The sequence below is a fragment of the Macaca thibetana genome, chromosome 12, assembly GCF_024542745.1.
Source record: "Macaca thibetana thibetana isolate TM-01 chromosome 12, ASM2454274v1, whole genome shotgun sequence".
NCBI lineage: Eukaryota > Metazoa > Chordata > Mammalia > Primates > Cercopithecidae > Macaca > Macaca thibetana.
Genome location: NC_065589.1, coordinates 68,695,990 through 68,710,275, shown reverse-complemented (window position 1 = coordinate 68,710,275; position 14,286 = coordinate 68,695,990). Strand labels below are relative to the sequence as shown.

Sequence of the window (14,286 nt, the reverse complement as noted above, 5' to 3'; positions counted from 1 at the left end):
AATGGTATTTGTGTATCTAAACATATTTAAATATAAAGTACAGTAAAAATGCAGTATAAAAGACAAAAATGTCATATATCTGTATAGGGCACTTGCCATGAATGAAACTTACAGACTAGAAGTTGCTCTAGCTAAGTCAGTGATTGAGTGGTGAGTGAATGTGAATGACTGGAATATTGCCATAGACAAGTGTAGACTTCATCAACCATGTACATTTAGGTTATACTAAATTTATGTTAATTTTTTTCTTCAATAATCAATTAACCTTAGCTTACCATAACTTATTGCTTTATAAACTTTTTGATTTTTTTAACATTTGGACTCTTGTAATAACAATTAGCTTAAATCACAAACACATTGCACAGCTGTATAAAAATATTTTCTTTATATTATCTATAGGCTTTTTTCATTTTTTAAATTTTATTTTTATCTTTAAATCTTTTTGTTAAAAACTAAGACATAAATACACACAGTAGCCTAGGCCTACACAGGGTGAGGATCATCAGTGTCACTGTCTTCCACCTCCACATCTGTCCCACTAGAAGGTCTTCAGGGGCAATAACACCCATGGAGCTGTCATCTCCTATGATAACAATGGCTTCTTCTGGATAGCTCCTGAAGGATCTACCTGAGGCTGTTTTACAGTTCACTTTTCTTTTTAATAACTAGAAAGAGTACACTCTAACGAGAAAAAGTATAGTGACTGAAATTCACACAAAAAGTTCAAAATAAATCCACAGGCAGAAAATTTAACTATAACAATGGGTGACCAGAACTCAGGAAAGAATAAGGCAATATATCCCCTACTCCCACCATCACCATCAAACACACATACACACATACATGCACATGCAAACTTAGCTGAAAATAAATCATACTTGAAATTTTGTTTTCCACAACTATAACTAATTATATACCAGTCCCATATATCAGACCCTCCTACTATACGTTTCTAAACTGGGAAGAAAACTGTTCCATAGCTCAGAAAGCAGCACTCTTGCTTCTAGTCTCCAAAGTCATATCTCTAAGTACTTACTGAGAAACCTTAACAAGTTTGATCCGTGAATAGCCTGACAGTAGGTACAGTGATACCACCAAAGGTGATATCCTTCAAGTAACACACAAATGTCTTAGCTTCCTGTTGAAATGTAACTTCAAAACTTCTAACGACAGCTTTAAAAAGTTAAGAATCTTTACTCAGTGATCTTTAGGTGTCAAAAGAAAAAAAAAAAAAAAGGCTAAAGATTTGGTGAAATCAATAGCTTCATCATATTCAAATATTTAAAAATCCCAGCAATAGTAAGTTATATTGATTCCAAAAACTGGTGAAGTCATATTAGCTCAAGGAGCCCTAGAGAAAAAGTTAGTGGTTTTTTCAAATAACACATGCTGCTTTCAGATAGGTTACTGTATGTATGAATTTAAAAAGAATTTGCTTCCTATAATATGATTGCTATTTCCTTCTCCTGTATTTAATCTTTGGAAGGCCATTTTATCTGAGCATGATTCTGTTTATTGAAGATGAAAGAGAAAAATCTATCATAAAAGTTTTTTTTAAAAGGGTATTCACTAGCAATGTCATTTGTAATTTTTTAAAAGTACATGTGAATGTACTTAATGCCACTGAACTCTATACCTAAAATTAAAGTGGCAAATTTTATGTTATGTATATATTACCACAGTTTTTTAAATATAAAAAATGAAAAAAAAGTATTGAAATTTAAAACCTATATTCACCAAAAAAAAAAAACCAATAATGTATCATTAAAAATAAAGCAAGGCCAGGAGCGGTGCCTTACCCCTGTAATCCCAGCACTTTGGGAGGCTGAGGCAGGCGGATCATTTGAGGTCAGGAGTTGGAGAGCAGCCTGGTCAACATGGTAAAATCCCGTCTCTACTAAAAATTCAAAAATTAGCCAGGCATGGTGGCGCACGCCTGTAGTCCCAGCTACTCAGAGGGCTAAGGCATGAGAATAGCTTGAACCCAGGATGCAGAGGTTGCAGTGAGTCGAGATTGCACCACTGCACTCCAGCCTGGGCAACAGAGAGAGACTCTGCCTCAAAAAAATAAATAAATAAACAGTACTAACTAAGCAAAGTGCTATAAAAATATTCATTACTATTATTGTAAGTTGCACTTAGTAGTTTGGTCAGATATGCCTCTTGGTTGCCCTAGGGTTATATCTTAACCTAAGATCCTACCTCTCAAACTGGAGACTGCTGGAAATACAGAAGAAAAAAAAACCCATGAGACTCTAAAAACTTTTCCTTGAAGTAAAGTGTGTGGCACTACACCACGTACCAAAAGTCATCATGTTCCTTATCCTTTGTGGTTAGGGCTCTTGGGTGGAAAAGTTTAACAAACACAGGAGTCTTGCCATTTTCATATTATCCTGTATTTTCCAGACAGTAAAATGTCTGGAATGTATCAAATTCTTTATACATTTCAGAAATAGGCAGCTCTGCCCATTAGTTCAAAATTTAGTTTGGTTTAACACAAAATTTTGTTAAGCATTTTAGAAAGGGGCTGGGTGCGGTGGCTCATGCCTGTAATCCCAGCACTTTGGGAGGCCAGGGCGGGTAGATCACCTGAGGTCAGGTGTTCGAGACCAGCCTAGCCAACGTGGTGAAACCCTGTCTCTACCAAAAATACAAAAATTAGCCAGGCATGGCAGCAGGTGCCTGTAATCCCAGCTACTCGGGAGGTTGAGGCAGGAGAATTGCTTGAACCCTGGAGGTGGAGGTTGCAGTAAGTCAAGATCACACCATTGCACTCCAGCCTGGGAAACAGAGTAAGACTGTCTCAAAAAAATAAATAAATAAAAAGAATTTTTAAAAAGTAAACTTTGGAAGAAAATAAGAGGAATATTTCCAAAACACCAAGAATGAAAAGAACATTCTGGAATTTAAACACACCTAAAAGATCCATAAAAGAATGTGAGTAGAAGGGAGTTTTTGGGATGATGAAAGTGTTCTGTAGCCATACTGTTGTGGTGGTTTTATGAATCTATAAGCATGTTAAATTCATAGAACTGTAAACTCAAAATGTCTACTTTACTGTATGACAATTTGTAAAATAAAATATGTACACTCCTGAACTTTACAAATATTTTTAAATGCTTTACATAACAAATTTACTAATAAACTTGTCAATAAATACTTCAGTTGATCCTTGAACTTAGGTTTGAATTTCGAGGATTCACTTACACACAGACTTTTTTTCAATAAATATAATGGAAAATTTTTTGAAGATTTGCAATAATTTGAAAAAACGTGTAGATGAAACATGTAGCCTAGAAATATGGGGAAAAAAAGAAAAAACTATGTATGCCATGCATGCATAAAATATACATAGATACTTGTCTATTTTATCACTTACTACTGTACACAAATCTATTATAAAAAGTTAAAATTTATCAAAACTTAGATACACTTATAGACCATACATGGAACCATTCACATTTAAGGGAAATGTAAATAAACTAAAAATGCAGTATAAAATTGTAACTGCATAAAATTAACTGTAATCCATATTGTACTACCATAATTATTTCACAGCCACCTCCGGTTGCTATTGGGATACGCTTGAGTGTTGCGAGTATCCTCATCTTAAAACACTGTGAGACATTAATCACCACGTGAGCAGTTCATTTCTCCAGTAAATTGTGTATTGCTGTAAAAAGTGATCCCTCAAGGTTCCTGCATATTAATATTTTTCATCATGGTCGCAATACTATAAATGTTGAAGAACATAAGCCGGGCAAGTGGCTCACACCTGCAATCCCAGCACTTTGGGAGGCAAAGGCAGGAGGACTGCTTGAGCCCAGGAGTTTGAGACCAGGCTGGGCAACACAGCAAGACCCTGTTGCTACAAAATACAAAATACATACATATATATATATATATATATGTATCGCTACAAAATACAAAAATATATATATATATATATATATATATATATATATATATATATATATAAAAATATAAATGAGCTGGGTATGGTGGTGCACATCTGTAGTCCTAGCTACTTACAGGGGCTGAGGCAGGAGGATAACTTGAGCCCCGGAGTTCCAGGCTTCAATGAGCTATGATTATACCACTGCACTCTAGCCTGAGCAACTGAGCTAAACCCTATCTCTAAAACAATAATAATAAAATAAAAAATAACATTATGGTACCTATACCAAGTGCTACTAGTGATGCTGGAAATGCTCCCAAGAAGCAGAGAAGAGAAAAGTCACTGACAATATAAGAAAAAGTTGAATTGCTTGATATGGACCATAGACTGAGGTTTGCACCTGGGGTTACTGCCATTTCAGATAAACAATTCATCTTGTAAACAGATGACAGTATCAATAAAATACAGTATAGTACTGTAAATGTATATTCTCTTTTTTTTTTTTTTTTAAAGACAGGGTCTCACTCTGTCACCCAGGCTGGAGTGCAATGGCACAATCATAGCTCAAACTCTTGGGTTCAAGCAATCCTCCTGCCTCAGCCTCTTGAGTAGCTAGACTACAGGTGCATGCCACAATGCTGGCTAATGTTATCTTTTGTAGATGTGAATCTCCCTATGTTGACCAGGCTGGTCTCAAACTCCTAGACTCAAGCAATTCTCCTCCCTCAGCCTCCCAAAGTGCTGGCATTATAGGCCTGAACCATCGCACCCGGCCACGATTTTCTTGAAAACGTTTTCTTTTCTCTAGCTTACTTTATTTTAAGAATATAGAATATAATATATATAACATACAAGATATGTGTTAATTGACTGTTTCTATTATTGGTGAGGCTTCCAGTCAGCAGTAGGCTACTTGTAGTTCCATTTTTGAGACAAAAGTTATATCCGAATTTCAACTGTGCAGGGCTCAGCTCCCCTAACCCCAGTATGTTCAAGGGTCAACTGTATTTTGGAAACAAGTTTAACAAATTCTGTAACTGAAAAGATTTTGTACTTCCAAGACTGATGTATGAGAGAGAAATAATTTCACTATAATTGCACCAAAACCCAAAGTTCTTCACAAAATTTTAAGGCTCATAAATAATCAGGTTTTATTTTTCCTTTTAATTTTTTTTTCTAGAGACGAGATCTCTAGTAATCCACTCGCCTCAGCCTCCCAAAGTGCTAGGATTACCGGTATGAGCCACCATACCTGGCCCTATTTTCATTTTTAAATCAATACAAATAGCTGCACCAACCTGCTAATTATTATCTAAAAATATGACATTATTTCCAACGCTTACACTGCTGAAACAAAGTAAACAGAGTACAAACAAAGCTCCCCTAAAAGGAAAAGTATAAGAAAAGTTTTCTTTCCCACTTTTTTTGCTTTAATGAGGTGAAACTGACATAAAATAAAATGTACAAAAAGTGTAGTCAGATGTATACATGTCTTGACATATGCATACACCTGTGAAACTATCACTACAATCAAGATTATGAGCATATCCACCACTCTAAGAGTTTCCTCACAGCCCTTTATAATCCCTCTCTCTGCTCCTCCCCCAGGCTACCATGATCTGCTTTCTAATTAGTATGCATTTTCTAGAATCTTATATAAATGGAATCATAGTATACGCTCTTTTTTTGGACTGCCTTCTTCCACTCAGCATAATTATTTTGAGATTCATCCATATTATTGTGTATAGAAAATTTTTTAATGCTGCATCTACCTGCTATATAAAATTAGTCCACATTTGGGGCAAACTGGGCTTACACACAAGATGGGAATCTTCAATTAGCTACACGTAAAGTTTCACCTAGACAGCAGATTATTAGATCATTCTTGAATCAGTATTGTCTCTTTTTTTTTTAAAGAAACAAAGTCTCGCTCTGTTGCCCAGACTACAGTGAAGTGGTTAGTCACAGGCACAATCATAACACATTACAGCCTCAAACTACTGGGCTCAAACAATCCTCGGGCCTCAGCCTCCTGAGTAGCTAGGATTACCAGCATGTGCCACTGCACCTGGCTTTGAATCTTTTTTTTCAGCTCCTTACTATCACTGAAGAACCGATATTCTTTTGGAAAAGTATTCCAAGGATTTAAATTAGGGCAAGAAAAATAAGTGACCCTCCAATAAGCGAAGACTCTGATTCTGTTTTCAAATTAAATTTAATAAGCAGACATTCATTTGTACTATAAAAATATTTCTCACAAAGCTTTTCTGATAAAAAAAAAAACCACCAGAATAAAAAGATGAGCTCTTGTAATTCCTCATGCAAATCCTGACAGTTGTTATATTTTTAAGTGTCAAAATAAGACCTAACTTTCACCTCAGCAGCACTTGTTTAGTGAAAGATAAACTCCTGTTTATATAGCTGAATCCATAGTTACGAGTTAGCATACAGTAACTTCAAAAATATACTTTAAAAAACTACAGTAGCTCCAGATCTGCACATATTCAAACAAGAAAATAATCTTTCATTATTTCTACTATCTGGCATGTCCTCATTAGTACACTTTGCAAACAACAAAACTACTGAAAATAAAACTTTAGCGAGAACTCTAAATGACTAATGGGGGTAGCGATCTGAAATACCTTTACATTAGGCAGCAAACCCCAGTGGGTGGGCGCGTATGTTATTTGGGGGTAAACAAACTAAGTCATGTGTATAGATTCTTTTAATCTTTTTTATTTTTTTAGACAGGGGATCTTGCTCTGTCATCCAGGCTGGAGTGCAGTGGTGCAATCACAAGTCATTGCAGCCTCCAACTCTTGAGCTCAAGTGATCCTCCCGCCTCAGTCTCGCAAGTAACTGGAACTACAAGGCACAGGCCACCAAGACCAGCGAATTTTTTTTTTTTTTTTTTTTTTTTGCAGCGATGTGGTCTCCCTATGCTTCCCAGGCCAGTCTTGAACTCCTAAGCTCAAGTGATCTGCGTAGGTCTCCCAAAGTGCTAGTATTACAGGCATGAGCCACCACACCTGGGCAAATACATTTTATGTGTGAAAGAAGCTTTATACAGTACTGGCCGGGCACGGTGGCTCATGACTGTAATCCCAGCACTTTGGCAGGCCAAGGTGGAGGACTGCTGGAGTCCAGGAGTTCAAGACTAGCCCGGATAACACAGCAAGACCCTGACTCTTTTAAAAAAAAAAAAAAAAAAAAGTATTCTACATTGTTTATGCTCAAACATTATCTAGGGAAATCATTATCAGTATCTTGGAAATATAGTTTTATACAAAATGAAAATTCAAACTATTGGCAACTTACTCCATTTTTACTTCCCTTCTTTTCCTTTTTTTTTTTTTTTTTTTTTTTTTTGAGATGGGTCTCACTCTGCCACCCAGGTTAGAGTGCAGTGGCACGACGCTGGCTCACTGCAACTTCCGCCTCACAAGCTCAAGCAGACCTCCCAATCCAGCCTCGGGTAGCTGAGACCACAGGCACGCGCCACCATACCCAGCTAATTTTTTGTATTTTTGGTAGACAGGAGTCGCACCATGTTGTCCAGACTGGTCTCGAACTCAAGCAATCTGCCCACCCCAGTCTCCCAAAATGCTGGTGTTACAGGCATGAGCCACCGTGCTCAGCCCATTTTGATTGGTTAAAACATTAAAAGTGCAATTCGAACTCCCTGCGCTCTCCCCTCCCGTTCCCATTCTGCCATCTTTCCGCGCCGCCACAATGGTGCGCATGAATGTCCTGGCTGATGCTCTCAAGAGCATCAACAATGTAGAAAGGAGAGACAAACGCCAGGTGCTTATTAGGCCATGCTCCAAAGTCATCGTCCGGTTTCTCAGTGTGATGATGAAGTATGGTTACATTGGCGAATTTGAAATCATTGATGATCACAGAGCTGGGAAAATTGTTGTGAACCTCACAGGCCGGCTAAACAAGTGTGGAGTGATCAGCCCCAGATTTGAGTGCAACTCAAAGATCTATAAAATTAGCAAAATAATCTGCTTCCATCCCGCCAGTTTGGTTTCATTGTACTGACAACCTCAGCTGGCATCATGCACCATGAAGAAGCAAGACGAAAACACACAGGAGGGAAAATCCTGGGATTCTTTTTCTAGGGATGTAATACATATATTTACAAATAAAATGCCTCATGGAAAAAAAAAGTGCAACTCAACTGAATACTGTGATTGCAAAATAAGCTGCTGGAACAATTTCATCTGCCGCCATCCCCACCTTAATTGTCCATTTAAAATCCTTTATATTTAGGCCAGGCACAGCGGCTCACACCTGTAATCTCAGCACTTTGGGAGGCCAAGGTGGACATATCACTTGAGGTGAGGAGTTCAGGACCAGCCTGGCCAACATGGTGAAATCCCGTCTCTACTAAAAATACAAAAAGTAGCCTGGCATGGTGGTGTGCCCCTGTAATCCCAGCTATTGGATGGGCTGAGGCAGGAGAATTGCTTGAACCTGGGAGGTGGAGGTTTCAGTGAGCCGAGATGATGCCACTGCACTCCAGCCTGGAGGACAGAGCAAGACTCTGTCTCAAATAAATAAATAAATAAAATTCTTTATATTTAAGCCATTTCAGATGGATATCTTTAATATGGTGAACTTAATGATATCCCTAACTATATCCCTGGGCTCTTTTCCACCGCTCCTACTCCTCATCATTCATTCTATCCACCATGGCAGTTCTTAAGGCAGCAGGCTCCTTTCCACCATAGGGCCTTGAAACAAACCATTTACTCTGAATAATTAATCTTTCCTTTCCTCCTTTTGCCAGCTTCGCTCCCATTCAGCTTTTACCTCTCAGCATAACTGTCACCTCCTCAAGGTAACACTGCATACTCACACACATATTCCTTTCTCCTTGTACACAACTGGAAAGACATCTAATATTTATGTGACCATTTTATTCAATGTCTATATCCTCCACTGGATAAGCTCACGAGAAAAACGGTCATGTCTGTTTTTACTCACCAATACATCCCTCAGCACCTACTACACTTATAAGAGTCAAATGGGTCAAATGAATAAGATAGAGTGATCTAAAGATTTAAAGCCAAAGCAAATCCATCAAGATGAGTATTTGCATTTTAAACAAGTATATGTGTTTGAAACAATGTATATATTTTACATATTTCTAATAACCCAGGGAAGTTAACAAGGTGAGGGAAAAGTTAATTTTTAAAAATTAATCAAATTAATGGAGATAAACATGACATTAATAAATTAAAATTCAGTGATAAACTAAAACTTCTCATTAACAATTTTTTCTGTTCCCGAACTTTCGGATGTTCTAATAGAAAAAAGCTGAAAAGTACTCTAAACACTAACATATATCTGACAGTTGAAATTAAAGAATTATCAATTTTCATAGCCTCAAAGTAATCCCTAATCTTTCTAATCTCTACAAGTCTTTTTTTCTGACTATAAATCTAAGGATTTTTTTTTTGTTCTGATTATAAATGTACCATTCAGTGTTCTATGTACTATACAATAATATATACACTGTATTTCATCAATTCTAAGATGCATATTTTGACACTTTCACATTCTGAGATCAATCACTCTAAAAGAGCATAGTATCTAGTTTAATTGGATTTTCTTTCCTTCCTGAATGATAGTATATTTGGCCTGACTTAAATACAGTATAGTATGTATGCTCCTCACCAAATTCATTTTCCCCCCAAGGGTTAGAAAAACACATCAAATGAATATTATGTAAGAAACAACAAAACCAGAGACATTTTTACTACCAACAACATCAGGACCTTACCATCATCCTAAATTGCTCCGGCTTGGATAATTTTAAGTCAAATATCCCTCCCTAACCACATGACACCCTTACACTCAACCTACCTGTTATAAACCCTTATCAGGGAATCAGATCCATAAGCCTTCCATTTTTCAGTCCTCTCCTATTTTCACTCCCACTCTGTATTTTAAGTTCTTTTCTACCCATCAACTCACTCTCTCATACCCAAATCTTCAGTTCTCTTGCCCTGATCCTTCTGTCACGTGTGTTCTATCAATTCTAGTTTCTGACAGACACCTATCAGGATGTCTCAACGACAAAATTTTTTAAATTGCCCCAAACTGAACTCATCATCATCTCTCTCAATACTTGCTGCTTTTTCTGTGTTTAATGTCTCAATGAACAGTATCACAATTCATTCAACTGACCTACTCCAGAAATCCAGGAGTCACAGTTCACTCCAGCTTCTCTTTGAAATCCTCACATCAGTCACCAAAACCAGAAGAAAACCAGTCAGGAAAACAGAGGTTCTGCCAATATACAGGCTTTAGTTAAAACTTTTCTACAAGACTGGATCACTTCCCCATCACAGCCTCATTCTTTGTCTAGACTTCCCAGAGGTCTCACCATAACTTTACGCAAATTTAAACTACCTAGATCAATGCTTCTCAAATTGTTTGTCATGGGGTTTTGTAAAATACAATACAAATGAATTATCAGGTTGGTACAAAAGTAACTGCAGTTTTGGGCATTACATTGGCAAAACTGCAATTACTTTTGCATCAACCTAATACTAGGCAAACAAATCTTTTTTCTAGACAGCTTACGCAAACCACAGAGGTAAATGGTGTTTTATAAAAGGCACACCAAAAGTAGCAGCACAATTTTATTATTACTTTATTCAAATGACCAAAAAATTAGTCAAATTGCTATATTTTCTAAAAGCTCACTTTCAATTACTCTAGTTATCTAGTTGAGGACCAGTAACAAAGGCACTTAACCAGACCACAGCTGGCCCTCTCACCTCTAGCTTGTATTTTCTGTTTCTATTAATTTGCTCATTATAATACTATTAACACAAAGTGCAGCCTTGACCTAAGCCTTAACCTAAACTCTATTTTGTCAGAAAACTACTATGTGATTGGCTCACTTTTACAGTCGGTCAACAGAGCCCAAACTAAGCCACAGTTCTGTTTTTTCTCTTTGCTTTATATTCCTGTCTCCATAAGGACTAGCTGATCTATAGTTTCTCTTTAATCTTTTCATCTCTAATAGATAACCCAGAAGCCTTTCTCTCTTGTTAAATAATCAGAATCCCCTTCTCTAACAATTCTGCCTTCTTAACACACAGAAAAGCAATAAAAGTTCCACAATTTAAGACAATTTCAAAATGCCTTTACAATGAACAAAGTTCCATATAGAAACACTTCTTAATTGCTCTAATCCAGAACAGGGAATAAAGTTCAATTCGAATATAATCTCAATGCAGCATATACTTGCTATGGAATAAGCCCTCAGATACAGAGATGATACTAAGTAACATTAAAGTCACAGATTTACAGACAAACCCAAGATTCATCTGGTAAAGCAAAGCAATCTTCCATTAGTCTTTTCTAATTTTATTTGAGCACTAATGGAAAGAAAACACTGATCTGAATGAAATCAATGATTAAATAAACAACTGTACTTACGTGTTAGATGAAAGATGCCATCACAGGCACTAATATGAGATAAAAAAGCATTCCCCAGGCCCTGCCCATTGTGAGCTCCTTTCACAAGGCCAGCAATATCCACTACATTTAGAAAGGCAGGAATTTTGCTGAAAAACAAAACATGGCTTTATTATAAAACAGTACTAAGAACTTATCTATTAACCAAATGAATTCCCCAAACATTTTACATAAATTCTTTCCTTTCTAGAACAATGGAACAATAATGATTTGATAAATGAATATCCACCCCCTCAAAAAAAATTAGAAATGGCCTTGTAATACATTAGGACTTTCTTACCTAGGATAATGAGGGAGAAAACTAAAACAGTATAAATGTATTTATCATGTTTCTGAAATTAAAACACTTATCATTAAATTTACTGTAACGTTCTATTGGCACATGCACACACACTCAAAAGCGGTGAAGAATGTTTAGAGTATGCCGAGGTAATCATCATAAAATGAGCCAACTAACTTTGTGCCAGACACTAAATTAAGTATTTTACACGTATTATCTCACTTCAAAGTTCAAATTAACTCTATAAGATGGGTGCTATTTATTAAGCCCACTTTACAGATAAGGAAATTATGCCTTAGAGGAGTTACAAAATCTATTGTATTGAGGATCATTCAGCCAGTAGTGACAAAACTGGGATTCAAACACAGGCTGTCTGGGTTTGCATTTGATCACCCACATGTTATATAGACAAAAAAAAAAAAAAATGTGTGTAATGCTGAGAACCAGTTATCAACATAGTAATAACCTAGTTGTTGATAACAGCAACCAAATTAGGCTATATACAAAATAACCCTTGCTTTGCTAAACAAAGGCACATTTAACACAAGTCTGCCATGTCAAAATGGAGATTTAAATATATCAATACATAAAAGCAACTTTTAATGTTATATGACAAAGGCATATATAATGTAATTTTGTATCCTTTGTCAATTTTCGAGAGCATGCATTTTGCAGAATGTCAATTTCACTACCTGATAAAATACAACATAAAAGTTCCACAAAAGACTTCCCTATTATTGGCATGGAAAATGAGTCCTTTCAAAATAATTATTCTATAAACAAATATTACAGATTGAAATTACTTGATTATTGTTACCACCAAATCCACTAAAACCACATAAATTTGGTTAGTTTTTTTGTTGTTGGACACAGTGACTGCCTCCCCAGCATCCACTGCCCCCTCTCTTGGTACCTATACTGATTTTCATTTCGATAGCCATTCCTCTCCAGCATAGCCCAGAGCTTTGGAGAAGCTTGCTCTACCCCTAACTCTAGAAGTGAGGCATGTAGCTCCGGCCTTCACTAAGCAGTTTAATCTCATTCCTAGGCAAAGTAAAAAAATTCTAGGACCTTCACCTTGCCCTAATCGCCTCAAAGAACTTAAAAAGCCAAGCATGGTGGCATACATCTGTAGTCCCAAGTATCTGGGAGGCTGAGTCAGGAGGGAGGATGGCTTGAGCCCAAGAGTTCAAGTCCAGCCTGGGCAACATGGTGAGACGCCACCTCTTAAAAAACAAAAAAAAGACATGAAAAGACTTAAGAAGAGGTTTACTGGAGGGGGTGTAGGAGGCTGTTAAATAGAAGCTCATCAGTCTTCTGGGAGAACTTTTAGAAGCAATCCCGTTTCACTCTGAACATGGATGAGAAAGTATACAGATCTATCCTGTGACCACAAGGGGAAGACAACCTTTTGATCAAGTTGATAAAGTAAACTGAAGACAGGAAAGAAGCCAGGCCTTTGATGATATCACTGAGCTAAACACTGTGCTACCTGTTACTAACTCAATAAATCAGCTCTGTAAGTCACTCTGTTAAGGGCAACTAAATTCATCCTAAATGATATTTCTAACAACTAAAAGCACCCATATGATAAATATGAAGTTGACATAGTTTGGATGTTGTGTCACCTCCAAAACTTATGTTGAAATGTGATGCCCAATGGTGGAGGTGGGGCCTGGTGGGAGTTGTGTGGGTCACAGGGGTGGATCCCTCATGAATGGCTTGGTGCCCTCCCCATAGTAATGAGTGAGTTCTCGCTCTGTTAGTTCACTGGAGAGCAGATTGTTTAAAAGGGTCTGGTACCTCTCTCCACTCTCTCTTGCTCCCCCTGTCTCCATGTGACACACCTACTACCCTTTTCATCTTCTGGTCATGAGTTAAAGCTTCCTTGTCTGGGTGCAGTGGCTAACACCTATAATCTCAGCACTTTGGAAGGCCGAGGCAGGTGGATCACCTGAGGTCGGGAGTTTGAGACCAGCCTGACCAACATGGAGAAACCGTGTCTCTACTAAAAATACAAAATTAGAAGGGCGTGGTAGCACACACCTGTAATCCCAGCTACTTGGGAGGTTCAGGCAGGAGAATTGCTTGAACCCGGGAGGTGGAGGTTGCAGTGAGCTGAGATCACGCCACTGCACTCCAGCCTCAGCAACAAGAGCGAAACTCCTTCTCAAAAAAAAAAAAAAAAAAAAAAAAAAAAAACACTTTCTGAGGCCTCGCCAGAAGCCAGATGCTGGTGCTGTGCTTGTATGACCTGCACAACCACGAGCCAAGTAAACCCATTTTCTTTATAAATTACCCAGCCTCAGGTAACCCTTCACAGCAATACAAAATGGACTAATGCAGAAGTACAGTAAGTAGCATGCATATGGGTAGAATGGCATGAAATTTGAAGTGAGAAGCCTTGAGTTCTATTTCTGGTTGACATAACTATAAGTGTGACCATGAACAAATTATTTCATCTTTCTAGGCTTCAAGTTTCTTTTCATGAGAAAACTAGACAGGAAGATATTCAGCTCTGAGATTCTATTTTCTATTGAAAATGAGCTTCTCAATTCTGGTTTGTGATTTATGGCTAGGATAAGGTTTAAACTATAAATATAATATC

At 37.3% G+C, this 14,286-nt stretch overlaps 2 protein-coding genes across 3 annotated transcripts in view; one reads left to right on the top strand and one right to left on the bottom strand.

Annotated features, from left to right (window-relative positions):
* Nucleotides 1–14,286, top strand: part of SP9 (Sp9 transcription factor) — a 921,284-nt gene that overhangs the window by 797,031 nt on the left and 109,967 nt on the right. The window lies entirely within an intron of this gene.
* OLA1 (Obg like ATPase 1) overlaps nucleotides 1–14,286 on the bottom strand; it is a 170,517-nt gene that overhangs the window by 134,816 nt on the left and 21,415 nt on the right. For both annotated transcript variants that reach the window (XM_050751794.1, XM_050751793.1), the window contains one exon: nucleotides 11,360–11,487. In XM_050751794.1, the coding sequence (XP_050607751.1) occupies nucleotides 11,360–11,487 (128 nt within the window). The remainder of the gene's footprint in view (nucleotides 1–11,359; nucleotides 11,488–14,286) is intronic.